Consider the following 24189-nt stretch of genomic DNA (forward strand, 5'->3'; position numbering starts at 1 on the left):
GTTGCATTGCGGGCAAGGGCGCCGGAAACACCGAAACGTCGTCCGGGCGGGCGGGCGGGCGGGCGGCATCGATTCGGCGTTTTTTTTTTTTTTTTTTTTTTTTCGGGCGACGCTCCTCTTTCGCCCTTGCGCGCGGGCTCCTCGGCGTCGGGGCGGGACCGCATCGCCCAGAATGCACCGGGCGTGACGTCACCGGCGGGGCAGGGCGAGCGGCCGCTTCCGTGTTGTCTCTCGTTTTTGGCTAGCAGCGTCTTGACAAGTCGGCGCCGCGAGCTCGGACTTCGGGAGTCGACGCGAGCGCCGACATGTCGCTGCAACAGAGCTCCAAGAGGAAAGACAAGCGCGTTCTGTCGGCCACCTGCCCGGACCCCGAGTGTCAGGCGAGCCTGTTCTTCCCGGCTCACGGCTCCGTTAGCATCGAGTGCACCGAGTGCGGCCAGCGGCACGAGCAGAAGAACCTCCTCAACGTCCAGGAGGTGACCGATCCCGACGTGGTGCTCCACAACCTGCTCAGGAACGCCCTGCTGGGCGTCCCCGGCGTCCCCAAGAAAGGCACCGAGCTGGTCAAGGTGATGGGGCTGTCCAACTACCACTGCAAGCTGCTCTCTCCGGTCCTGACCCGCTACGGCATGGACAAGCAGAGCGGCAAGGCCAAGCTGCTGAGGGACATGAACCAGGGCGAGATGTTCGACTGCTCGCTGCTGGGCGACCGGGCCTTCCTCATCGAGCCGGACCACGTGGCCACCGTGGGCTACGGCAAGGACCGCTCGGGCAGCCTGCTCTACCTCCACGACACCCTGGACGAGATCAAGCGGGCCAACGGCGACCGGGAGTGCCTCGTCCCCGTCCACGTGGACGGGGACGGCCACTGCCTGGTGCACGCCGTGTCGCGGGCGCTGGTCGGCCGGGAGCTCTTCTGGCACGCTCTGCGCGAGAACCTCAAGCGGGACTTCAAGCAGAACCTGGACCGATACAAGGCCCTCTTCCAGGACTTCATCGACGCCGCCGAGTGGGAGGACATCATCAACGAGTGCGACCCGCTGTTCGTCCCGCCCGAGGGCGTCCCGCTGGGGCTGCGCAACATCCACATTTTCGGGCTGGCCAACGTGCTGCACCGGCCCGTCGTCCTGCTGGACTCGCTGAGCGGCATGAGGAGCTCCGGCGACTACTCGGCCACCTTCCTGCCGGGCCTGGTGGCCGAGGAGCGCTGCCGGGCCAAAGACGGGACCCTCAACAAGCCCATCTGCATCGCCTGGAGCAGCTCGGGCCGCAACCACTACATACCGCTGGTGGGCGTCAAGAACGCGGCGCTGCCCCGGCTCCCCGCCCACCTGCTCCCCAAGGCCTGGGGGGTCCCGCAGCAGCTGATCGGGAAGTACATCGAGCTGGAGGCGGACGGCGGCTGCGTGATCGGCGGCGACCGCAGCCTACAGGACAAGTACGTCCTGCGGCTGGTGGGCGCCATGGAGGAAGTCTTCGTGGAGAAGCACGGCATCCACCCGGCGCTGGTGGCCGACATGCACCAGTGGGTCTACCGCCGCACCGGCGTCATCGGCGTCCAGCCCGAGGAGGTGACCGAGGCGGCCAGGAAGTCGGTGGCGGAGCACCGCCTGCACCGCTGCCTGGTCTGCGGCGCCCTCCTGGAGCTGCGCGTCCCGCCCGACTGGCTGGTGCCGGGCGGCAAGCTGTACGACCTGGCCGAGTCCACGCACGGCCGGCTGCGGCCCGACAAGAACTACAGCTTCCCGCTCAACAACGTGGTGTGCTCCTACGACCCGCGCAGCGACTCCCTCCTCCCCGACTACGAGCTCAGTTCGTTCAGCGCCTGCAACTGGTGCCACGGCACCTCGGTCCGCCACGTCCGGGGCCACGGCCTGGTGGTCTACCTGGACGGGGACCGGACCGCCACGCGCTCGCGGGGCGGCAAGTGCGGCTGCGGCTTCAAGCACTTCTGGGAGGGCAAGGAGTACGACAACCTCCCGGAGGCCTTCCCCATCACGCTGGAGTGGGGCGGCCGGCAGGTCCGGGAGACGGTGCACTGGTTCCAGTACGAGGCCGACCCGGCGCTCAACAGCAACGTGTACGACGTGGCCACCAAGCTGGTCACCAAGCACTTCCCGGGCGAGTTCGGCAGCGAGATCCTGGTGCAGAAGGTGGTCAACACCGTCCTGCGCCACACCGCCAAGAAGAACCCGGACGAGTACAACCCCGTGTCGGTGGAGGGCGCCCACGCCGCCGCCCGGGGCCCGCCCTCCAAAATCATCCTGACCGGGCCCAAGGCCAAGACGCTGCACAAGGAGGAGCTGACCATGAGCCGGGCCGAGCGCAACCTCCAGCGGAGCATCGGCGAGCAGGCCTCGGTCACCCAGCGGCGCCGCGCCGAGAGCGCCGGGCCGGACCGCCGGGCGCGTTCCCCCGAGACCCCGGCGCCGGCCACCCCCGCCAAGTCTCCGGCGCCGGCCGGCGGCGACAAGAAGATCCGCGTGAGCGCCGCCGACGGCAGGACGGCCACTCTGACCCTGGGGCCCCGCGCCTCGTACTCGGAGCTCCGGGCCAGCATCGCCGAGCACTTCGGGGTGGCGCCGGCCCGGCAGCGCATCCGCTACGGCTTCCCGCCCAAGGAGCTGCCGCCGCCCGCCGCCGGCCTCGAGGGGGAGCCCGTGGCGCTGCGGCACGGCGACCGGGTCACGCTGGAGGTCCTGAGGGAAGCCGAGGACCGGGTCGGGCCCGCCGGGAGCCGAGACGAGACCTCGTCGGCCGCGGCGAACGAGCGAGACCTTCGGGACGCCGTCGACCTCGAGATGTCCTCGCTGTGCCTGCTGGCGACCTTGATGGGTAAGAATTCGGGTCCGAATCGGCCAAATCCGCTACGTGGACTCATTCGTCTGATTGCGGACGGAGTCGGTGACGCCGGTTCCGTGTTTTGGGCCTGCCGTTTGTTTGCCGAATCGGGCGTCCCGTCCGGCCCGCCAGCCGTGTCAAAGGTCGAGACGCCGGCGCTCGGCCGCTGTGGTTGTTGTTCAAATGTGTTTTTTTTTTTTTTTTTTTTTTTTTTTAATGAAATGAATTGAATGAAATCCAATAAAAGGGTCACGCGCCTGCCTGACTTTGGTGCGGGCAGCGTCGTCCGTCGGATCGATTCCCGCTCAGCGACGGTGTCGATATCTGCCCTGCGACTGACTGGCGACCAGTCTTTCGCCCCAAGTTAGCTGGGTGAGGCTCCGGCGCTCTCGTGACACCTGTCAGGGTAAGAGGCCTGGAAAATTGATGGATGAAATACAGTGGAATAAAATCATAAAAATAAGATCTTGGCAGGGCGGTTGTGGTGTTCCAAATGATACAAATATATATATATTTTTATGAAAAGGAAAGTACCCCGCCTCCTGCCCAAAAATAGCTCGACTCGAGCCCAGCACTCCTGTGACCCTTGTGAGGATAAGCTGCTCAGATAATGGATAGCTGGATGAGCAAGAAAAGGAAAAGCTCACATGATCCTTCATTTCTGACTAACAACGATTGAAATCCAGACAATTTGAAGCTCACAACAAGATTTGTCGTTCCTGATGAACAAACTCGACTTGAGCAACAAAATGGCTCGGCGTCGCCGCGCGCTTCCTGTTAGCCCGCTCAACTAATGGCCTTTGTTTTCGGCGCAGGCGAGGACGTGTGGTCGTACGCCAAGAAGCTGCCGCACTTGTTCCAGCAGGGGGGGGTCTTCTACAACATCGTCAAGAAGGACATGGGTACGTACGCGTCGTCCACAAATCAGAAGTTGAAAAGCCTCAAAATGTTGCGCGGCCACCAAGTTTCGCCCGCTAGCTTGTCAGCTCGCATCGCGGGCTAGCGGACTGAAAGAAGCGCCTGCGATGCGAGGTATCGGGCGGGGCCCGCGTCGCTCCGCTAGCGGCTAACGAGCCAGGCGCCCGACTTGAATTGATTGCCTTTCCTTTCCAGAACAATAAGTGGGTCCACTTAGCGTTCTGGAAACCAGCCTGTCAATCTCAAGCGACGGCCCCCTAAAAAGCTTTCTCATTGCCCAGAGATGATGACGATGGCGGCTGAGCACAACTTGAAGCGTCGTTGCCTGGCGCCAAAAACAGCGCTTTGGCCCGACTACCAACTTGGGCCAACGCTGAGTTGTGGATTTCGGGTCTGCGGGAAAAACCCGGTTTTTGTCTCTGAGACGCGCGCGTGCGCGTGTGTGTGCCTGCGTGCGTGTGTTAGGTCTGCTGAACGGGAAGCACTGCACCCTTCCCCACCTGACGGGTCGCACCTTCGTGTACAACGCGGCCGAGGCCCGCGTGGAGCTGTGCGTGGACGCCGCCGGCCACTTCGAGGTGCGCGGCGACGTGGAGGAGCGCGTCAAGGAGGCGCTGGCGCGGCTGCGCTCGGACGCCTCCGGCGGGGGGGGCGGCAGGGAAGGCAGCCCGGCGCGCGGCGCCCTGCGACTGGGCGGCGGCGGGGTGGTGCGCAAAAAGGAGGAGCTGCACGCCGTCCAGGCCTTCCAGGGCAAAGGCCACTCGCTGGGCGGCCGCGGCGTGTCCCGCGGGCCCCCCGACCCCTCGGATATCCCCGAGGACGCCGGCCTACAGCCGGTGCGCGTGGCGCCGGGCTTCGTGACCATGAAGGACGGCCGCGGCCTGGACCCCGCCCTCATGGAGCAGCAGCGCCGCAAACTGCAGGAAATGGTCTCCTCCATCCAAGCCTCCGTGGAGCGACACCTTCGGCGCCAACCCGCGGCCGGGGGACGGACGATCATCGGCGCCGCCGGGAAGACGGAGGACGAGGACGAGGACGAGATGGAGAGCCGGGACGGGGAGCAGGGCGAACCCATGGACCACTCCTGATCTCGGCCCCTCCCCCGTCCGCAGGTGAAAAATGACAAGATAACCAAGTCGCACGCGGGCGTTCCCTCGCCGACTTGCGCGAAGGGAGATGCGAGCCAGCGTTGGCTCCTCCCACTTGCGTCCGGTTCCTGCCACCGCGGGAGTTATGAGGCGGCGCTGGGCGCCCCCTGCGGGCCGACCGTGACGCGTGACGGTTGCCGTGAAAATTGCCACGAGAGACGCGAATGTTTTGGGTTTTTTTTCGTTTTTTTCAAAGGTGAAACAAACATTTTGGAGGATTGTCACGTGCTTCGCGTACCTCACGAGCGCGTCTTTTCCATCTGGCGGGGTGACGCCGACGTGCCTTTGAAATAAGAAACTGACGAGCGGGGCGGGCGCAGCCGCGGCCTTTGCGCATCGTCACACGTGCGCCTTGCAAATGTCGCAAGTGCCACGTAGGAAGCGGCGGCACTCGCGCCTCACGGATCGCAAATTTGCTCGCAGACGTCTGCGTGCGACTTGAGCGGACGACACGTCGAGATGAAAAGTGGCAACATTTCAAATACTGACAAATCTGACGTTTGATTGACAAATAAAGCAAACGCGTCGGTTTGGCGACCAATCCGTGTTTTCCATGTGACCCATTCGAGGTGGCGTCAACGCCGTCGAATTTGCTCATGCGGACTTCAGGGCTCGGACCCGAATATTCCGTCGAGTAAACATTTTCTTTTGCTTCTTTGTTTTCCAGCTTTGCCATAATTACGGACAACAACGGAAAATAGAAGGATGACGAGAATCGGGTGACTTTCAAAAGAATCCAGTTTGCATTTGATCTGACGCAAGAGTGAAGGAAGAACAACAAGCAGCCTTTTGTTTGTCCGACTCGACTCGGACACATTTTGCCCTTTGCACGCGTGTTGAATTTACAATAAAAATGAGTCAAATCTTGTTTTGGGCCCGCCCGCCCGCCCCCTCGTGACTTCATTCGCGTTCGCAGTTCCGACGGGCTTTAGGACCCCGCGGCAGCGCGCGGAAGGAGCGTGACGTCACTAGGACAAAACAAGGCCTCCCAAGACCCCCCCCAAGTCCCGAAGGCGACCTCGCGTGAGTATTTGCCGGCCACCTCCGATTTTCTTCTGGAACGTTCGAGGGAAGGGAAGGGAAGGGAAGGGAAATGGCGCCGGACGAAACGGGCGTCTCGATAGCCCTGACAACGGCCGCCCGGCGACCCGTCCCGGGCGTCATTTCTGGTTTCTGATTTGTGTTTGTCGGCAGTGAGGAAGAGGAGGAGGAGGAGGAAGGCCATGCAGCGGCTGTGCGAGGTGACCGACTCGCTCCTCATCAGCAACGCCCGCTTGGCCCGCAGTCCCGAGCTGGTCCGCCGGGGGGCGCCGACGCTCTGCATCAACGTGACTCAGCGGCAGCCTTTTCCCGACGTCGCCGTCGTGGGCCGCGCGGTGCGGGTCGCGGTGCGGGACCGGCCCGACGAGGACCTCTACCGGCATTTCGACGCCTGCGCCGACGCCATCCACCGCGAGGCCCAAAACGGCGGCCGCACTCTGGTCTACTGCAAGAACGGCCGAAGCCGCTCGGCCGCCGTGTGCGCCGCTTACCTCGTCAAGTACCGGCAGGTGGCGCTGACGGACGCGCTCAAGGTGAGACGAGCCTCGGCAAATTGCCTGGCGTCGCCCGTCCAAAATGTCTTATCGGAACTCCTTCCGTCCGAAGGAGTCCCGCTCATCAGGTCTCGCGCGCGCGGTCGAGACTCTAATCGTCGTCGTTTGTCACCGACAGACGGTCGCGGCCGCCCGCCCGCAGGCGGCCCCCAATCGAGGCTTCGTGGCTCAGCTGCAGCGATACGAAGACGAGCTGAGGGGGAGGAGGCGGCGAGAGTCGCCGTGGTCCCGCGGGAGCCCCGAAAGCCCCGATCCGGTGAGTTGCCCGTGATGCGGACCCGCGCCCGGGTCGCTCCTCTCAAGAACGGAATGGACGCTCTGCGCTCTTTGCGCTTGAAGACGCTGCAAAAGAATCGCCGGCCGTCGACGCGGGGCCTCAACCGCTGGTTTGGCTTTTGCAGCAGCCATTTTGCGCTCTGTCACTCGAGCGGACGCAGCGGAGGAACGAAAAGACGTCGAGCGTAAAGGAGTTTATTGAGGTGCGCGTCAGCGTTGGGGCGGGTGCGCGCTCTTGTCCCAGTCCCGGCGCACGGCGTCGATCCACTCGTTGTAGTTGGACACTTTGGTGTAGATGCCCAGCTTGTCGTGGCGCCCGCAGCCCTCGCCCCACGACACCAGCCCCACCAGGAACCAGGCGCCGGCGTGCCGGGTCACCATGGGGCCGCCGCTGTCGCCCTCGCAGGCGTCGGCGCTCTGGCCCAGGATGCCGCCGCACAGCACGTTGCGCGAGATGTTGTGCGACATGTGGGCGGCGCACACGTCCCGGCTGACCAGCGGGACCCGGATCACGTTGAGCGCCGAGCTGAAGCGCTGGCTTTCCGCGCTGGTCTTGCCCCAGCCCGTCACCACCGTCTCGGTCCCGTTGCGGTGGAGGACCCGCTCGGCCAGGCCCCGGCCCGGCAGGCACGCCGGCAGGATGTACTCGGAGAAGGGCGCCGGGCTCTCCAGGCGCAGGAGGGCGATGTCGTTGTCCACCGTGGCGCTGTCGTAGTCGGGGTGGGGGAAGGCCTCGCTGACTTTCAGCATCACCTCGGTGCCCTCGTCGCGGAAACGCTCGTAGTCACCTGCGGGGGGGGGGGGGGGGGGGCGCCGCACGTCAGCACCCGGAGAAATGAGCAAAATTGTCACGAATCGAACGCAGCCGCCAAATATTGGCCACACCAGGCTGAAAACCGTCGCCAAGGGACGACGTATGCAGTACATAAAAAGTTACCCCAGGGGTGGTGATTGAAATTATCGAGAGAAATACGTGAAAATCATTTGCATTACCTGTTCAAATAAAAGAAAGAAGGATTTCTTTCGATGTCCTTGCTGGCCTTAAAGTTGGCAAAACGGAGCAAAGATGCGCTTGGGACGCCCCCCCCCCCCCCCCCCCCCCCCCCCCCCCCCCCCCCACGGCGGACTCACCCAGTCGGGCTCGGAAGCGCAGGTTGTTGTCCAGGCAGTGGGCGGCCGTCAGGACCCAGTTCCTGTCGATCAGGACGCCGCCGCAGTGGAAGCGGCCCTTGGCGTTCTGCAGCAGCACCTGCGCGCCACCAGGGGGCATCATCGTTTCCCTCCGGTGAGGGGCGACAGGCGACCGGCGCGTCCTACCGACCTGCCAGGGACTCTCGCCCTTCTTGCCCACCTCGCCGCCCACCATCCACGGCATGAGGCCGTCCACGGGCCCGGTGTAGGACGAGCGACCGATCAGCAGCTGCCCGCAAGACGACGGCCCTGCGCGCACGCGACCGGACGCCGTTAAGGCTCGTTTCAGCTCGACGCGGCGTTGCCTTTTCCTGACCTTTGGGGACGCACTTCTTGGCGTCGTCGTCCAGTTTGTAGCCGGCGATGCAGCCGCACGTCCGCCTCAGGCCGTCGGCGCTCTCCGTGCATTCGTGGTCGCAGTCGCCGTTGTTCACGCTGCAGTTGGTCGCCGATAGCGCTGAGGGCGGCGGCGGCGGCGGCGTCGACAAAAGACAACCGGCACGCTTGAGCTGCGAAGCCGTCTGGTCGCGGCGGCAAAACGACCACTTGCGGAATTGTGTGCAGTGCATCTGAACCCAATCGATGCCGTCGCAAAACTTTTTAGCGATCGGACCTAATATGCGGGAGCCGACGATATGAAGTCATCACGCCGTGCTAATAAAAGGATTAAACGCACGCAATTTTTTTCAAGCGGAAAATTTTCCGTCCCAGTGCGCACGTCGACGGCGGTCGGAGGTCCTTCTTCACATTCGCGCCGCCAACAGCAGCAGCTTGCTAAGCGTTAGCGCTTTTGGCACCACGTTCGGACGGCGATATTGTTCTGAAAACCGTCGTCCGATTTTTCTAAACGTTCTTCTCGGGTCGACGGACGTTTAGACGCCAGGGCTCGGGCAGTCGGGACCGACGAGCGACGGCAAATGGGCACAAAAGCGTTTTGAGGGCGGGCGTCGATTGGCCGATCCCGCCTCGCCGGGCGTCCCGACGTGTGGCGACTCGGAATTCAGCCCGGACGCTGGAACTGCTTCAAACTCAAAAATCTGCTCAATTTTTGGGTCAAATTGGTGTCGGGACTCCTTTCGACTAGTTAGCCTGCCAAAGACCACAATGGCTGAATTCCTGTTCAAGGACTTTGTTTTTTTTTTTTTTTTTTTTTTTTGCGTGTCCGGTTCTGAAGCTACTCCTGTGTCGGTGGGTCAAGGTGGTGCCCCCAAGTACCACTGAGTGACTTTTGTGGCGTCACCTCAGGAAAGCATAAAAAAAAGTAGTTTGACTTTGGGAGTTTTCACGTGGAGGCGGCCTCAATCCTCGGGAACTCACCGCGGTCGCAGTACTTGCCCTCGTATCCGTGGTCGCAGCTGCACACGTAATCCTGCAGCATGTCGACGCACCTCCCGTGGACGCAGCCGTTGGATTCGCACTGGTTGCCGTCTGGGACACGCACACGCACGCCAGACGTGGCCGCCTTTCCCACAATGCTTTGCATCACATCTTGGCGGCTGGCTCACCTTTGTACACCGTCCAGAACTCCAGCTGGGAAAAGACAGGAAGTGTTCTCCAATGCAACCTTTTGCACTTTCACCCTCAATCCTGACGTGAAAAAGTTTGGATTTGGAATTTGGATTTATGATGATGATGATCTGACGTCAGATTTGAATCAATTTCTTCAAAGCCGCTTTTTGCAGGATTAGCTTTATTTTTTTTTCCTCGGCATTTGCTGGCGTTAACGTCCAAGACGCAATTGAAGTATTGTTTATTGTTTGTGTCTGTATCATGTGAAAATCGATCAGCCGCCGTCACGATTCCACAACACCCCCCGATTTGCAGACTTTTGGGAAGGAACGCGGGCCGCAAATGGCCCCCAAGCCCCTGGTTTGAGAGCCCTGCCTTTTGGCAACGGATATTGGAAACGCCACCCGTGGTAGGACAACACGTGTGTGCCGCCAACGCAGTAGTACCGGCCACGTATTCCGTAGGAACCCAGCGAGTCGGGTCCATTTTTCTTGCTCGGTGCGGGCACGAGGGTATCGCGATGCCACCCGGTGGTCAAAGCGGGCACAGCAGAAGGAGCGGCACAACGAATTGAATTGCGGCACGAAATGGGGCTGCGCAAATGCTTGAAATTCGGTTGAAGGGTGAGTTTGTACTCGTTGAAGTATAAATTTCCAAACGGCAAAAGGGCGCGCTTAGTGTGGATGCGACTCGGCGCCAAACGGTCGTGGCGGCCTTCTCACCGTGGCTTCTCGGACCTTGAAGATCTCGCGGGCCTCCTCGAAGTCGCAGGTCTCCTCCATGCACTCGCGCTCCACGGACGGCGGCTTGAGCTCCTCCAGGAAGGAGTTGGCGCGACGCGAGCGCAGCAGCATGTGCGCGTCCGGCGCCCGCGAGAACACTGCGGCGCACCACAAGCAGGCGCTGCTTCACCCGCGCCCGCGCTTCCCTCCGCCGGGGGACTCACCTGATAGGCTGAGGGCGGACGCCGCCCACATGGCGAGCGTCAGGCACGCGCAGAGGGCCGGGCGGCGGCGGCGCATGTCCGTGGGAACCTGCGGCCCATCGCACGAGACGTTCAGCGTTTGGACCGCAAACGTGGCCGACGGCGGCAAACTTTAGCGCTGTCGTTTTGGGACTGTTGACGGGTGCTTGAACGGGGAGGGAGGGAGGGAGGGAGGGAGGCCTCCGATTGGACGGCAGGACGCCCTCTTTTATGAAATCACTCGGATCAAGTCAACGTTTTGAAGCCAAATGCTCGACGACATCTGCGGAAAACTTCCAACCCGGCCACGTTTGAATAATGCTAACACGCAGTCACGAAAAACAAGAATGCACCGCTTCCGATCCACTTTCAACCCAAATGAACGTTGGATCCATTTTTGTTCCGGATCCCCCGATTCCATCTGTGACCCGTTCCGATCGGCTCCCAGTCCACTCTGAAGCCAAATCCTTTTGCGCTCCCCTCTCATTCCATCCACCCACGTTCACCCCAAATATCGGCGACGCGCTTCTTACTTGCTGGCGTTCGGAAGTCTTTGGCCGGCGTCGGTGTGCCGCTCGTCGGGTTCTGCGTCTTTGTGGCGTGTCAATGAGTGACTAGCGATGTTTACCGCGAGTCCACAGTCTGCGGCCCCGCGCCGTCAACACGCTGGCCGCTGACCCGACGCCCCCGCTAAACTATTACAAGTACTTTGCTTACCGTACTTCAGTCCATCCTTCGGGTATTTTGCGCCAGTATTTCTTTTTCAGGAAGAACCCAGTCGACCGGCGCCGCCGTGCGGCGACCGGCGGACTCACCGGCCGACTGTGACGAACTTGTCGAGGAACTCAAAACAAGAGGCGTCAGTCCTACAATGTGACGTGCCCAAGAGCTTTATTGGCCTTTAGTCACTAAAGGTGACCAAATTCTAATCAAGTGACGGGTGACACAGTAGCTAATGTGCTAACAATACAAGTCAAGTATTCATGTAGTGTGCGCGCGCCATTTACAAAGGACGCGCCTTTTTGGTATCATTCCCCGCACTAGCAGCTAGCGTGGCTAATCCGACAGGAAACCGACACCCTCAGTTTTCTTTGGGCATCGTGTCGTCGCCGCCCGACACGTTTCCTCCTTCGTCGTCGTCGTCGTCGCCGTCGTCGCCGAGCATTCCTCGCAGGTACGATCGCTTGAACTCCTGGAACACCAGCTCGTCCTCCATTTCGCTTCACGGACACACACTTGTTGATTTTACTAACCCTTTAGTGCACGAGTGGCAAAACCCTTCTGGCATCAGCGCAGTCGCACGAGCTTCAAACTTTGGATTAGCACATCCATCTATTAGCATGTTAGCGCCGATGTCAAATAAGCTTACACGTGCAAACATTTGTTTGAACGCATGTTAGTGGCAACGTCTACTAGCATTAGCACATCAGTGCCAACGTCGAGCTGTTCATTGCTATTATTAGCATGTTAGCACAAATGACAAACACTACCCTTTCACACAATTGCTAAACTCTCTATGGGCAGTCGCATGTTAGGACAGGTTAGTCGCGCCACCTAGCATGTTAGCACACGTGTCAAAATAGGATTTAAAAAAAAAAAAAGTTTACCTCTCCTTGACTGGTGGCGACAACAGGAAGAAGAGGAACGAGAAGAAGAGTTTCAGAGATTTGAAGAAGAAGAAGAAGAAGAAGACACAGCTGAGCGTGTTGCTGACCTGTGTCGGGTTTCGGGTGCATCAGCTTGAAGGGAAGCTCCAGCGAAACCTCACTGACACACAAACAAACCACCAACGTGACAAACCCAAAACTTTGCCTCGTTTGACACGAGCTACAACGCGCTTGACGTGGGACTTGGCGGCGGCGTCTACGCACCTTGAGCTCATCAAGCTGCCGGCGTGTCGGAATGAGAGCACAAATGAAAAGCTTGACGATTGACGGCGTTGCGCACGTTTACGTCACAATTGAAATCAGACCCGTGGCAGGATTCGATGATCGGGTTGTAAATGCGCGTTGAGACGCTTTGATTTTGTCCCATCGGGTTTACGTGATCGTTTCGGTTGGAAATGGCCGAAATGACGATTCTGCTTGGCCCCTTTAAATATGGACTTTGACTTTATCCGCATGAATATTTACGCCGCTCCTCCCACCTCGTTCGAGTCCGGCGACACGTCCGTTTATTTCATGTTTTTTTTTTTTTCCTTCTTCCCCGTTCGACTCCGGATTCCGAACATTCGCCCGGACGTTTAATTTCTGGTTGTTGTTCTTGTATGCATGCGAGCTGCCGATGTTGCGCCGGCGGGCCACTGACCCTCCGATGACGAGCTTGACCGTCACCCTGTAGGACACGGCGATGCCCAGAACCTCCTTCAGGATTCCCGGCTTGATGCTGGCATCACATGTTAGCATTAGCGTGAGCGCGACAAGACCGATGCGTTTCGTCATCGCTCACATGCTGGATGACGCCAGGTTGGTGTCTTCGTGCTTGAGTTTTCCGTCCAGCGCGATGCCCCGCCTCTCCCGGTTGTTCGCCAGCAGGGGGAGCAGCAGGATGTCTTTTTGGAGCGTCGCCCCTGCCGACACCGAATCCCTGAAGGACCACAAAACCTGGCAATTTCACCACCTCGCTCGACCCGGCTTCCGCACGCGCGAGACACGTCGAAAGCCAGCGTTGTCGAGCGAGCGACCGTTGGCCTTGTCGCCACTCACCCTTCGTGGATGGCGACGCATTTGACGTAGCTGTCGTTGGAGTACAGCACCACCGTGGCCACCTGATCCACTGCAGAGGACGGACGTTATTGGAACCGAGTGACTGACAGCTAACGGAGCGGTCGCATTAGTAGGGCGGAGCTAGTCACGACGCAGCGTGCTGATTGGTTGAGTTGGTTGCTGCTTTACACAGCTGCCCCGCTAGGATTTCAGCGACGACTGCTGCGCCGCCGTCACACTGTACCGTGCCTCGCTACGGTGACGCGGCAGGTCAACGAACGGCCAAGGTTGTCGGACTGTGTTTGTTTGCGTGGGACGCGCGTCTCGCTACGGTTATGGGGTCTCGTTGTCGCGCCGCTGTTGTTGTCTCGCTACGTTTTCAGGCTACGTCGTCTCGTCAAAGTGAAGAAACGCTGTGTCTGCGTGGCAGGTCATCAAGTCGGGTGGTCACGCTACAACGTCAGCAATGCTACGTGGAGCAACGGCATCATGTCGTGATGCCGGCCGGGACCCGTAAAAAGGGAAGAGGAAGTCGCGACATACCAGAGACGACCACATTCTTGATGTTCTTGCTGGAGCTGTTGACCACGTCGAGGTGCAGCCTCATGGTCTCGCCGTGGTAAAAGATCTGCAGACAGGCGGTGGCAGGAAGTCACGCGAAGGTGCGGCGGTCACCGTGGCGACGGCGCCACCCTCCCCCACCTCTTTGTCCAGCCGGGCCGTCACGCGCAGCGGCTTGTCCGACACGGAGAAGTCGCGTGAGATTTCCACACAGGGCGGCGGCGCCCCCGCCTCGGTCTCGGGAGCGTACTGGACCTTCCTGATCATCAGCTTCACCGAGCTCCTGGAGGACAAGGAGCACGCGGAGATCAGGCCGCAGGGTGGACTCCCTTACGCGGACTCGGCACCGACGTTACCGTTTCCGGACTTTGGCGTCCTGACTCTCAGCGCTGAAGACTTTCACCTCAAACTCCACAGCGCATTGCTGACCAGACAAAAGACTTGTGAGGTGCGGCGGCGAGAACCCGAGAAATCGGGAGCCGGCGTGGGGGCTCGGTCACACGACGGTGGGACGCCGTTCCCCAAATGTTGATACAGACGCACACGGGCACGGAAACACACACACACACACACACATACAAAGGCGCCCGCGTGGCAATTGCGCTCATCACCTTGCCGACGTCGTGCGGCGCCGGCTGCATGGCCACCGAACACGGAAGGTTGTCGGGGAACTGCGACACGACAAATGGCGCGTTGCGTTCAGGGTTGGCGTTATCGGTCTGACGGAAGTTGTGTATTTTGGCCGGGGGCGGCACCTCGAAGAAGAAGGGGTACGCGTCGTCGCCTAGCTTGCGCAGCAGTTTGGCCTGCGTGCGGGTGTGGACGCCCTGCTCCCGGTCCTGCAGCGGCGGGTACAGCTGGCGGGTGGACAGAAAGAGCTCGCGGCGGAAGGCGATGCCCATCACGTCCATGTCGTCGCGGCCGTAGCGGAAGGTGCACGACAGCGTGACGAACACTAGAGGGCGAAAGGCGGCAGGCTCGCGTCACCCCGCGGCGGTCGCCGTGCAACGGGCTCACCTTTCCTCCCCTGCAAGGCCTCGCGGTCGATCGCCACCACGCCATCTGGCGGGGACAGAGCGCAGGCGGCGTCAACGTTCCCGACGCTCGGCGGCGAGGCGGCTGTACGGCCTTACCCACTGGATCCACAGAGTTGACGCGGTCCACAAAGTCCCGCCTCCCCATGTACACGCCCACCTGAAGACCGAGCACCACATCTGCCATCACCCATTGATGATCACCTGCTACCTCATTCATCTCGCCGTTCGTCCATTCGCTATTCAGACTTTCGCTCAGTCAAGTCGCTTTAGCTCAGCCGTCTGTCACATCCCGCCTCATCCCCCCTTCCGCACGTTAGCACACCATTCGCACGTCTGCCGTTCATCCATTCATCTCTCATCCGTCCACGCGTGACGGACGCGGCGTTAGCGCGCTAGCGTGAGCTGACCGACTTGTCCTTGCAGATCTTCTTGAAGACGACGTTCTTGGGGCTCATGACGGCGCCTGCCGAAACGGGAAGTCGTCACCGTCGGGCGCGGGGAGGCCGTGACGCCGCCGACTCACCTGGACCCAGACCGAGAGGAGGATGAGGATGAAGATGCGGAATCGTCGAGCGCGACGACGGGCCCGAGCGTGGCCTCTATATGTAAACACGCGCTGTCCGTCACAGGCTTGCGCCCTTGAAACGGGCCAATCGGGTGGCGGCCGCGCCCGCTGCCACTTATTGAATGAACAGATTTGAAAGCGTTCCAGCGATGTCAGCACAACCCGTCAGATTAGTCAAGCGCGTCTGTGTGAGCGCCTCGGCCAGGGGGACATATTATGGGATGTCTACGGCTATTTCTGCTTCTGCTTTGAGTTTTGTTTGTTGAATGTTTTGCGCTAACTTTGTTTGTCCAGACCAAAGTTGTCAAATGTTCATTTTGCACAACTCGCATCCGTCCGCTCACGTCTCCACTTGTTGGGCCAAAGTTGACCAGTGACGTGTTAAAAAAAAAAAAAAAAAGGTCAAATTAAAGGCCTTAATGGTGCTTTTGAGAAGTACGGTCGGTGACTCTTTCTAAATGGATGATGTAATAACTGAAAAAGTGCTTTGTCGTGTTTGGAACAGACACAACTCGTGTGAAAGAAAGATCCGTCCGTCCGTCCGTCCGTCCATTTATCAGCATGTACGTATCTAACTTCCTTCCTTCCCTCCCGGGCCCCCATTTTCCGTCGCAGCTCCCGGAATATTCCTGACCCTGCCGAAATGGACGTCGGCTCTTCTGGACTCCCGCAGAGACGTCGCAAAGTCCTCGAATGGTGCCATCTTGGGGCCGGCGACCTTTTGTGCCGCATTCAAGACCGAAAAGGATTTGGAGGCTTTTGGGAGGAGCGCAGATGACGAATGAAATTGAAAGTGACAAACCCAATTCGACATGAATAAAACCACAAAAGTCCCACTTTCCGGCTCCGCTTGCTTCGAAGGTCTTCCGCGGAGGTTCGTCACGTGAGCCAAAAGGTGATCACCTTTTTGTCCCCGTCAGCGGCTCAGAACCGAGGCGGAACCTGGATTAGATCCTGCATCGTCGTCATCGCGGGGATTACTCGCCGGATTACGATGAAGGCGCACACACCGGCCCACAAAGTGTTTTCAAAGAAGTGAAGTTTTATTTCGCTCATCCAGACGAGATTGCGCCACATCAGCGCCGACGTCGGACGCGGCGCGTTCACACGTACGCTCGGGCCGCGTCCGCCTCTGATTTGGCCGTCGCCTTGTAGACCTTTGGCGGCGGGCCGTTGCCGTAGAAACCGCTGCAAACAAGACAAGGCAGCAAAAGCAATGTCAAGACAAGTAAAAGGGGACTTTTCGAAGCAAAAACAAATTTGAAAGCCTGACCTTGTCCTGAAACCGTTAGCCTGTCTTGACACGGTCATTCGGAACCCAACATTCCCAAAAGAAACCCTGCCGGTGTTTTCAAAAACCTGTATCTTATTATGTAGAAAGCCTCCCCCGGTCTTGAAACCGTCCGTCCGTCCTCTCCAAGTTGAAGTCACGGGGGTGCTGTAGCGTTAGCAGGGACCCCCAGACTTCCCTCCCCCCAGCCACTTCTTCCAGCTCTTCCCAAGGCCGAGAGACGCACTTTCTCCGGCATGTCCCGAATTGTTCCCGGGGTCTCCTTCCTGTGGAACGTGCCCAAAACACCCCAGTGAGGAGGCGTCCGGGAGGAATCCAAACGCCTGACGTGGCTCCTCTGGACTCCGAGCCCTTCCCGGATGGGCGAGCTTCTCACCCGTTCTCGAAGCGAGAGCCCGGACACCCCGCGGTGGAAACCCGAGATTTTGCTCTTTCGGACGCGACCCCGTCGATCGACTGGCAAATCGAGAGCTTCGCCTTTCAATTGAGCTCCTTCTTTACCGCAACGGATCGGATGCGCCCGTCGATCTCGCGCTCCATTCTTCCCTCAGTGGTGAGGAAGACCCAAGATTCCGGACAAGACAGGACATTCCCTAGTCGGAACTTGTCAACCTCACACACACACCGGCTGGGGCTCCTTCCCTGCAAGTTTCTGTTCTGTTCTGGACGGCCAAAGTCCACCGCCCGGCTCACGCTCCGCCCGACCCCTATTGCCCCTCCCGCGGGTGGTGAGCCCGAGGAAAGGGAGACCCACATTACCGGCCGGCGGACACCCGCTTCCGAGCCTGGCTCCAGAGTGGGGCCCGGTGACCTGGATCCATTTGTCTGGTCCCTCACCTCGGACCAGTTGGCCACGGGTGACGGCTCCCGGGAGGGGGTTTCTTGAAACCTTCACTTGAAATCTTGACCCTGATTTGAAATTCTCACTCTGTCTTGAGACTCTTAGTTTGAACCCAGAACCCTTTTGAAACCCGACTCCTGTCATGAAAACTTACTTTGAAACCCTCAACCGGTTTTGAACCCAAATTTGAAACCCTACCCCTGTCTCGATACCCTAATTCAAAACCTTACACATTTTGAAAGCTGAATTTGGAACCGTGCTCATCACTTGACAGCCTAATTTCATGTTTCGAAACCCAAACCTTGTCTTGAAATCGTCATTTGAAAGCTGAAGCCTCTTTTGTAAGCCCTAATTTGAACATAAAACCTAAGGCAGTCTGGAAAGTCCGACTTTTGGGGTTTTTTTTTTTTCCCCCACAATCCTTCGAAAGGTTCGGAAACGCCACCCGGAAAGCCCGAGACGCGAGCGGCGTCGGTTCCGCGCGGTACCTTGTCCGTTTGCCGGCCGAGGCCCTCCGACAGGCGGTGCAGAGCAGGCCGCCCCCCAGCAGCGAGAGGCAGGCGGCGCCCCACGCCAAGTAGAGGCCCGCGCCCAGTTCAAACCTGTAAACGGTCAAAGTAAAACATCTGAAAAGGCGCGACGGCGTTTGCGCGCTGGACTGACTTAGCGCCGACGTAGAGCGGGTCGTAGAAGTTCTGCACCACCATGCAGCAGAGCCCTGAAAGCGTAAAAAGGTACGCCGGTGTTAGAAAGCGCTCCGCTGTGTTTGGAGACCTGCTCGACCCGCAGGTGGCGACCAAAACAAGATGCTGGCGCTCGGCTTCACTTTGTCGACTTACCGGCCGACGTGCACAGGACGCCGCCGGCGGTGGCCATCTTGGCCTTGGAAGCGTCTCCGGCCGATCCGATCTTGATGCACTTGAGTCCGAGCAGAGAAACAATCATGGACGCCAAACCCAGCAGCAGTGACACGATCATCAAGGCGCGACACGCTTGGACGTGAGCTGAGGCCAAAACAAACAAACAAACAAACAAACAAAAACAAGCAGCGCGCATTAACACCAAAAAGACGACAGATCGAGAGACACACGTCAGCTGAGAAGACGCATCTTCCATCTAACGGATGAAATGAAGAAGAAAAGAGCAGAGTAGGGGGGGCGGGGTGCCAATTCCTTGTGTGTTTTAGACGGTTTTTGTGTGTGTGTGGAGGGGGGGGGGTGGGGGGGGGCAGTAAAGGGCATTTCGATTCTGGTCAGTTTTTTTAGACAGCAACCTGAAAACTTGAAGTGTGGAAAAACAAACAATCCTGGCACCGGTCCACCAGACGTTTTTGCAGGAGGAAAGAATGACAAACGTTCTCCTCAAATGGATCGCGCGAGAAGAAGAAGAAGGCCAAACGTCAAAGGGAATGAAAGCGAAAGAGGGATCGACAAGCCTTCAAGAAGGACAACTGAAGAGGGAAAAAAAGGAGAATATAAAGGCTAAAAGAAGAGAAGAAATGAAAGGTTCACGCCAGAATAAATGAAGGCGAAAAAAGATTGGAAGGCTGAGGAAGAGGAGAAGAATGAAGACGCAAAAGGCCAGTTGGCGGCGCTGTTAACTCTGAACTCTGAGGACCACAACGGCAGGAAGGAGCGCCGACGCCAAGGTGATCATTTCTCAAAAAGCAGAAGACAAGGAAGGCCAAAGGGAAATAAATGGTCGCTCCCGTTCCTGGCGCCGGTCGCGTTCGACCCTTGCGATCGAAAAGAAAGGCCCGACAGAGGCCCAAAGAAGTACGACCGAAGGCGAACAGTTCAGGGCTGCGTAAGGGATGAAAAAACTCGCAGAGAAGAGAACGAAGGCGGCGATCGGCTTCTTCGTCACTCCGGCGCCTTGAAGGAGAAGGCGGAGAAGCCGAGCCCAGCGGACGCGTACCGGGCAACGACAGCAAGGATTCAAAGTCTCGACCCGGCGCTGTTCTCGGCGCACGAGTGCCATAAGTTCTCCGACTGCCACTGCGAGACGATGACGTCGCCCGACACGGTGGAAATCTTCCAGTAGTCGTTAGCCAGCGCCGTGCCCGTCAGCAGCCAGCTGATCGCGCACATCACGAAGCCCGTCGCCTCCACCGCCGTCGACATTTTCGCACACCAAAGAGCGAGTCGGCCGCCGCGCAAGAAGACTTTGTCCTCTGAGCGGGCCATAAAGCGTCGATGGGCGCGGGCCCGGCCACGCCCGCCTCGGCCGCCGGGCGCTCAAAGAAGGGACTGAGAAAAGAACCGAAGACGCCGGCAGAAGACGTCGAGTATTTCTTGAGCAAGAAGAATCAACCAGCGTGCGATCCATCAAAGAGAAAAGAAACGCCGCACCACCATATAAGGACGTCCTGATGCCGCCGCCGAAAGGACGGAAAACGTCGCGCCGACATCTTCGTCATCGCCACTTCTTCTTTCTCTCTTGCGTGCCTGTTTTACGCTTTTATAGCCAGACAGAGTCAATGTTTGATCGCTAGCAGCGCAGTTCAAAGTTCGACAGGTCACGCAAATGTCATCCGACAACAACGCGGCAGAACTCGGCGCCAAAGCCAGGAGAAGGCCAAAAAAGGGGAGGAATGTAGCACAAGAAAAAAATGAAGACAAGTAGAAAAGGAAGTTCAAAGTTGGACGACGGCGTTCGGTAAAGAACGAAAAGTTGATCAGCCCCCAAGTCCGTGCGTGTCCTCGACCCCACGTGGCCCAAAAACTGCACCCCCAGCCCTACATGCGTAGGTATGTCGCTCGCAAAGACTCAACTCATATTTGGATGCTACTTTCTGGCTTGCGTGGCACCACGCGGCAAAAGCAAAAAGTTCCACAGCCTCAAGTCCATCCGATTGCTGCAGTTCGCTGGAAAACGTTGGCGTCACGCCGCGCTAACGCCAGCGGCCGACGCGCTATTCTTTGTTTTCGACGCCTTAACTTGTCTTGTTCTTTGTCCGTAAATGGCTGGAGTTGCGGGATTAGTTTTGCCATCGGAGATTGCCTTGTGAAAGCAGTTCAAGAAAACGACCAGGGAAGCTTCCGGAAAACGGACGGAACTTTTTCACCTGCGGGCCGCCTTCGCAGATGCAAAAATGACGAGAAAAGAAGCCTCTCCCGACGGTGACAAAACGGAGAAGGCCGCGGTTCGGCTTGACTTTCATCTCGGCGGGGTGACTCTCCGGGGGGATGTTTTTCGAGCGAGATGAAACTCTCAGGGCGACCATTCTCAGGTGGACGGAGCTGAAAGGCGCCTGAAACGACTCGTGCGGACTGGGCCCAAAAGTCCAAAGTTCCCAAAATCTTTTTTTTAATCCAACTGCAATTGAAAAGGATGCCCTGCCTTTGTTCTTGTTCTTGTCTCTGATTCATTTTTCTGACCTTTGGATGTATTATTGATCTCGGCGAGTCATCTGAGTTAGGAGTCTTTTTGCCTCTGCCACTTTTGTCCACGTGCGCACGTTATTTGAGGTCCATTTGGCAACGGTGGCGTTCATTCGGGCACAATTGGAGGATGCGCAGAAATGGGCCGGGCGGAGCCGACCGGTCCTACCGGTCGGCTCCGCCCCGAAAGCGGCCCCGAAAGCGGCCCGAGGCAATTTTTAACCTCATCGCTGGAACCCGATCAACCTGAGCGGCCACACGTATCGAGCTCGCTCTCGAGAATGGAGGCGACAATCTTCTGGACCCTGGTGCTGATCCAGGATCACCTCCTCCGCCGTGCGTACCGTCGTCGTCGTTGCGTTCGGGAAGTTTTTGGGCGGCAATTTCGACGCACGGAAGTCCTCTGGGGAAAGTCCGGGACTGAATCTGGAAACGTCCGTGAAGTAAAAATATCGTTGGCCGACTAAATTCTGCCTCTATCCATTTGGACCCGGCAGCAGCTCGAGCGAAATATGAATCCGATGGTGGCTCCCACAAAAGGAACGTGGACGTTTTTTTTTGTTCTTTTCTTTCTTTCTTTCTTTCTTCTTCATTTTGGGACCTTTAATTTGAAATGCAACGCCACAGGATGCAAATCTCATTCCCAGATTTTCTTTTGTGGCGAACTCAGGATTGAGAAGTTTTAACGGCTTTCCGGTCAGTTAGCGAGCGGCCGTAATATCGTCACGCGTTTGTGACACGAGAGCCAAACTGAGGTCCGACCCCCCGAAACAACCTCAGACGACGTGAAAGCGTAGAGCCGCCATTAGAAAAAGGGTTAGCCGCGTATGCTGATGCTACCGCTTTGCTGACAATCTGTTAGCATGCGAGCTCATCAGCTGGTAGCGTTAGCCGTATGTTAACAAGTACGACGATGAAATTTGCCAACCGATGGAGCGATAAAAGTCTTCTTCTTTTTCTTCTTCTTGTGCAGATGTTTGGAGCGCGCTGCCGCCGCCAAGTCACGTGACCATGGATTCGGTCAACATGAGGCACGACCTGCGATGGCGCCCCCCGCGGGCCCAATGCAGCACGCCGCTGCGCTACTCGGTGCAGTTCCAGGGGTGCGTGACTTCCGAGCGTACGTGCGAGGACGACGCGCCGCTTGCAATTTGCGGTCGGGGGGGGGACGACATCAAATATTCTTCTGGAGTTGGCAAATTTGATTCCAGGGATTGGAATTGATTGTGGCCCAAGCCGTGGCAAAAGGTCACGTGGGCGGGAATCGCCCCCGGGCGATCGCTCGCTCGACATTCTTGACGAGCCGCCGACGCGAGTCGTGCCAATTGGCCTCCGAGGCCAAGAAAGCGAGCCGCATTCCGCCGCCGCCGTTTGACTTTTGCCGTCTGCTCATTGGTCGACGTTTTATCCGCAGCGAGTTCGAGGCCACGGTTCTGAACGGCACTTGGCTGGATTCTCCCGAGTGTCAGGACATCACGCGCGCTCACTGCGACCTGTCCCTGGACCTGGGCTCCGACTCGGACTACAACGTCAGCGTGCGGGCGCGCTGCGGCTCCCGAATCTCGTCGCGGGCGCAGCTGGTGGCGCCGTTCAACAGGAAGCGCAGTAAGGACGCCTGGTTTGGCGGCGCATTGAGCTAAACCCCCAACGCGCCTCACCTGAGCCGTCGCAAGACAAAGGCGAAGGCGGCCTTCGCAGATGTTTGGAAAAGTCTGCCAATGTTTATCCGTCGCTAACGCGCGACCGGTTCACTGCGCGCCACGAGAAATGGCCGCCGTCCGCGTTATCAATCATTCGTTCACTTCCTCATTTCTCGCATTCAGCGGCGCTGACCGCGCCCGACGTGACGGCGTCGGCGGCGGGCGACGCCCTCCTGGTGTCCTTCGACCGGGCCCCGCCCGCCGCCTCCGTGGAGGTGGAGGTGTGGAACCGCGACGACGCCCGCGAACAGGTCGGTTCGGCGTCATCCCGCCCGAGTCGAAATGTTCGCCGCGCTTACGGCGCCGTCGTCCCGCAGGTCCTCGCGTTCGAGGTTTCGGCCGAGCAGAAGCAGCTGCACGTCACCGACCTGCGGCGCGGAGCCACGTACTGCGTCCGGGCGCGCCTTCTGCTGGAAGGCAAAATGCACAGCCGGGACACCCGAGATCAGTGCGTGCTCGTCGCAGGTACGACGCGGCCTCAACGTGAGCCCCGTCGGCCGGCGCTTTTAAGACCCTGCCTCCCCCCAGGTCCCGACGCCCCCTGGAAGAGTCCCACCACGGGCGTGCTGACGCTGCTCCTCATGGTGGGCGTCGCCTCCGCCCTCTTCTGGTGCGTCGCCCAGTGCCGGGCGCACCATTACTGCCGCCGCCACTTCCACAAGGAGGCGCTGCCACGCTCGCTGGTCAGTCGGCGTGACGGCGACGACCACGACGACGCGAACGAACCCTTTGTGAAGCTGGCCGTACCCGAAAAAGTCGCCGTCATCCGTCACCTTTAACCTCTCGCCCTCTTCTTCTCCACCAGCTTCTCGACGCTCCCGTCGCGACCGTCGTGCCGCGCGAGCCCGACCAGGAGGTGTGCGCGGACGTGCGTGTGGTACCGAAGGCCCGTCGCTAGCGGGACCGCCAGGGTCACGCTCGCCTCCGTGGGATCGCTGTCGTGCATTTGCAGCTTTCTTCTTCTTCTTCTTCTCGTCACAGAAGGCCCGGAATGTTCTTCAGAACTTCCACCCAACGGTACGGCACGCGGATGTAAACGAGCCGCGATTCTGATGCCGATCAAAAGACCCCGAGAAAGAACGTTACGCTGCGGGTACGGAATGGCAAGCGCAGAAAGTTGTTCGACCTCAATCGCGCCGACCGCCGTTTCTATCCGCCCGGCGATTGGCCGGCGACCAGTTGAGGGCGTCGCTCGCCTCCCGCTGAGATGGGCTCCGGCGCTCCTTGTGAGCATAAGCGAGCCAGAAAACATGGAAACGGAGCCTTTTCTCCTTCTGCTCTTAAACTATAAAAGCCACGTTTTGCTTGTATCGTTCTTTTGTTTTATTTGTGGACTGCAAGATTTCAGCTGGAGTTAGAAAAAAAATAAAAAAAATGTCCCCATCATCTCCTTGCAGAAAAGGTCCCTCAGAGGCCGGGCCTGGCGATGGCCCACTTTGGCCGTCGTCGTCAATGACGGGAACGTTTGTCCACTTCAAACACTTAAAGCTCAAATCAGTTCAGTTCTTCAAGATGAATAAAAAAAAAAAAAAAATCTTTTGTAAAATGATCTTTTTGTTTCAAGCGAAATACAAATGGAAATGCATCCTAATAACGCACACTGGCTTTTCAAAACAATGTGCTGAAAATGTTGCGCAGAACCTTCGCCACACATCACAAAAGAC

General features: G+C 58.8%; 6 protein-coding genes across 12 annotated transcripts; 3 read left to right on the plus strand and 3 right to left on the minus strand.

Annotated features, from left to right (window-relative positions):
• Positions 1-126: 126 nt before the first annotated feature.
• Positions 127-5775, plus strand: vcpip1 (valosin containing protein (p97)/p47 complex interacting protein 1). Of its 2 annotated transcripts, XM_061840455.1 has the most exons (4): positions 128-2835; positions 3657-3743; positions 4225-4871; positions 5575-5775. In XM_061840455.1, exons 1-3 carry the CDS (start codon positions 306-308, stop codon positions 4845-4847), a joined length of 3240 nt encoding a protein of 1079 aa, XP_061696439.1. In that variant the 5' UTR covers positions 128-305; the 3' UTR covers positions 4848-4871; positions 5575-5775. The 2 variants fall into 2 exon arrangements, with proteins under 2 accessions (XP_061696440.1, XP_061696439.1); XM_061840456.1 differs by lacking the exon at positions 4225-4871 and having other exon boundaries at positions 127-2835.
• A 78-nt stretch (positions 5776-5853) lies between these two features.
• Positions 5854-16121, plus strand: dusp28 (dual specificity phosphatase 28). 3 transcript variants are annotated; one of them, XM_061840473.1, is made up of 4 exons: positions 5854-5930; positions 6102-6481; positions 6621-6758; positions 15169-15309. In XM_061840473.1, exons 2-4 carry the CDS (start codon positions 6131-6133, stop codon positions 15292-15294), a joined length of 615 nt encoding a protein of 204 aa, XP_061696457.1. In that variant the 5' UTR covers positions 5854-5930; positions 6102-6130; the 3' UTR covers positions 15295-15309. The 3 variants fall into 3 exon arrangements, with proteins under 3 accessions (XP_061696457.1, XP_061696458.1, XP_061696459.1); XM_061840474.1 differs by lacking the exon at positions 15169-15309 and adding an exon at positions 13578-13736; XM_061840475.1 differs by lacking the exon at positions 15169-15309 and adding an exon at positions 15926-16121 and having other exon boundaries at positions 5855-5930.
• Positions 6793-11137, minus strand: proca (protein C (inactivator of coagulation factors Va and VIIIa), a). Of its 2 annotated transcripts, XM_061840466.1 has the most exons (9): positions 10976-11137; positions 10425-10512; positions 10201-10358; positions 9475-9499; positions 9287-9397; positions 8286-8426; positions 8100-8218; positions 7910-8027; positions 6795-7566 (listed from the first exon to the last, which is right to left on the minus strand). In XM_061840466.1, the coding sequence occupies exons 2-9, from the start codon at positions 10498-10500 to the stop codon at positions 6989-6991; spliced, it is 1326 nt and encodes a 441-aa protein (XP_061696450.1). In that variant the 5' UTR covers positions 10501-10512; positions 10976-11137; the 3' UTR covers positions 6795-6988. The 2 variants fall into 2 exon arrangements, with proteins under 2 accessions (XP_061696449.1, XP_061696450.1); XM_061840465.1 differs by having other exon boundaries at positions 6793-7566; positions 7910-8218; positions 10976-11030.
• saga (S-antigen; retina and pineal gland (arrestin) a) lies at positions 11468-15225 on the minus strand. The gene is made up of 15 exons (XM_061840464.1): positions 15153-15225; positions 14842-14902; positions 14726-14770; positions 14464-14663; positions 14320-14379; positions 14065-14132; positions 13850-13991; positions 13691-13775; positions 13148-13217; positions 12891-13028; positions 12750-12827; positions 12314-12328; positions 12157-12209; positions 12050-12059; positions 11468-11662 (listed from the first exon to the last, which is right to left on the minus strand). The coding sequence occupies exons 1-15, from the start codon at positions 15198-15200 to the stop codon at positions 11524-11526; spliced, it is 1212 nt and encodes a 403-aa protein (XP_061696448.1). The 5' UTR covers positions 15201-15225; the 3' UTR covers positions 11468-11523.
• Positions 16094-24138, plus strand: crfb16 (cytokine receptor family member B16). 3 transcript variants are annotated; one of them, XM_061840471.1, is made up of 7 exons: positions 16094-16205; positions 21799-21928; positions 22240-22430; positions 22649-22776; positions 22843-22973; positions 23054-23208; positions 23331-24138. In XM_061840471.1, the coding sequence occupies exons 2-7, from the start codon at positions 21837-21839 to the stop codon at positions 23576-23578; spliced, it is 945 nt and encodes a 314-aa protein (XP_061696455.1). In that variant the 5' UTR covers positions 16094-16205; positions 21799-21836; the 3' UTR covers positions 23579-24138. The 3 variants fall into 3 exon arrangements, with proteins under 3 accessions (XP_061696455.1, XP_061696453.1, XP_061696454.1); XM_061840469.1 differs by lacking the exon at positions 16094-16205 and adding an exon at positions 20966-21161; XM_061840470.1 differs by lacking the exon at positions 16094-16205 and adding an exon at positions 20966-21161 and having other exon boundaries at positions 22843-22990; positions 23331-23556.
• Positions 16232-19628, minus strand: cldn15la (claudin 15-like a). Its single transcript, XM_061840477.1, is given in 6 exon segments — positions 16232-16498; positions 17931-18044; positions 18106-18160; positions 18282-18446; positions 19360-19391; positions 19393-19628. Coding segments are annotated over 6 exon segments (687 nt in total). The 3' UTR covers positions 16232-16413.
• Positions 24139-24189: the final 51 nt, after the last annotated feature.

Source organism: Syngnathoides biaculeatus, chromosome 13 (assembly GCF_019802595.1).
Source record: "Syngnathoides biaculeatus isolate LvHL_M chromosome 13, ASM1980259v1, whole genome shotgun sequence".
NCBI lineage: Eukaryota > Metazoa > Chordata > Actinopteri > Syngnathiformes > Syngnathidae > Syngnathoides > Syngnathoides biaculeatus.

What these genes read in the sequence shown, in the direction of transcription:
- vcpip1 (XM_061840455.1), top strand. Translation starts at nt 306, where the DNA reads ATGTCGCTGCAACAGAGCTCCAAGAGGAAAGACAAGCGCGTTCTGTCG. An exon ending in CCTGCTGGCGACCTTGATGG is followed by an intron (nt 2,836 to 3,656) that starts GTAAGAATTCGG and finishes TTTTCGGCGCAG; the next exon opens with GCGAGGACGTGTGGTCGTAC. An exon ending in CATCGTCAAGAAGGACATGG is followed by an intron (nt 3,744 to 4,224) that starts GTACGTACGCGT and finishes TGCGTGTGTTAG; the next exon opens with GTCTGCTGAACGGGAAGCAC.
- proca (XM_061840465.1), bottom strand. Translation starts at nt 10,500, where the DNA reads ATGCGCCGCCGCCGCCCGGCCCTCTGCGCGTGCCTGACGCTCGCCATG. An exon ending in GTCCGCCCTCAGCCTATCAG is followed by an intron (nt 10,359 to 10,424) that starts GTGAGTCCCCCG and finishes GGTGCGCCGCAG; the next exon opens with TGTTCTCGCGGGCGCCGGAC. An exon ending in GCGCTTCCGAGCCCGACTGG is followed by an intron (nt 7,567 to 7,909) that starts GTGAGTCCGCCG and finishes CCCCCCCCGCAG; the next exon opens with GTGACTACGAGCGTTTCCGC.
- dusp28 (XM_061840473.1), top strand. Translation starts at nt 6,131, where the DNA reads ATGCAGCGGCTGTGCGAGGTGACCGACTCGCTCCTCATCAGCAACGCC. An exon ending in CGCTGACGGACGCGCTCAAG is followed by an intron (nt 6,482 to 6,620) that starts GTGAGACGAGCC and finishes TGTCACCGACAG; the next exon opens with ACGGTCGCGGCCGCCCGCCC. An exon ending in GCCCCGAAAGCCCCGATCCG is followed by an intron (nt 6,759 to 15,168) that starts GTGAGTTGCCCG and finishes TTGTCCTTGCAG; the next exon opens with ATCTTCTTGAAGACGACGTT.
- crfb16 (XM_061840469.1), top strand. Translation starts at nt 20,966, where the DNA reads ATGGGCCGGGCGGAGCCGACCGGTCCTACCGGTCGGCTCCGCCCCGAA. An exon ending in GCGACGACGCCCGCGAACAG is followed by an intron (nt 22,777 to 22,842) that starts GTCGGTTCGGCG and finishes GTCGTCCCGCAG; the next exon opens with GTCCTCGCGTTCGAGGTTTC. An exon ending in AGGCGCTGCCACGCTCGCTG is followed by an intron (nt 23,209 to 23,330) that starts GTCAGTCGGCGT and finishes CTTCTCCACCAG; the next exon opens with CTTCTCGACGCTCCCGTCGC.
- saga (XM_061840464.1), bottom strand. Translation starts at nt 15,200, where the DNA reads ATGAGCCCCAAGAACGTCGTCTTCAAGAAGATCTGCAAGGACAAGTCG. An exon ending in AGATCTGCAAGGACAAGTCG is followed by an intron (nt 14,903 to 15,152) that starts GTCAGCTCACGC and finishes CTCGGTCTTCAG; the next exon opens with GTGGGCGTGTACATGGGGAG. An exon ending in CGCCGCACGACGTCGGCAAG is followed by an intron (nt 14,133 to 14,319) that starts GTGATGAGCGCA and finishes TTGTCTGGTCAG; the next exon opens with CAATGCGCTGTGGAGTTTGA.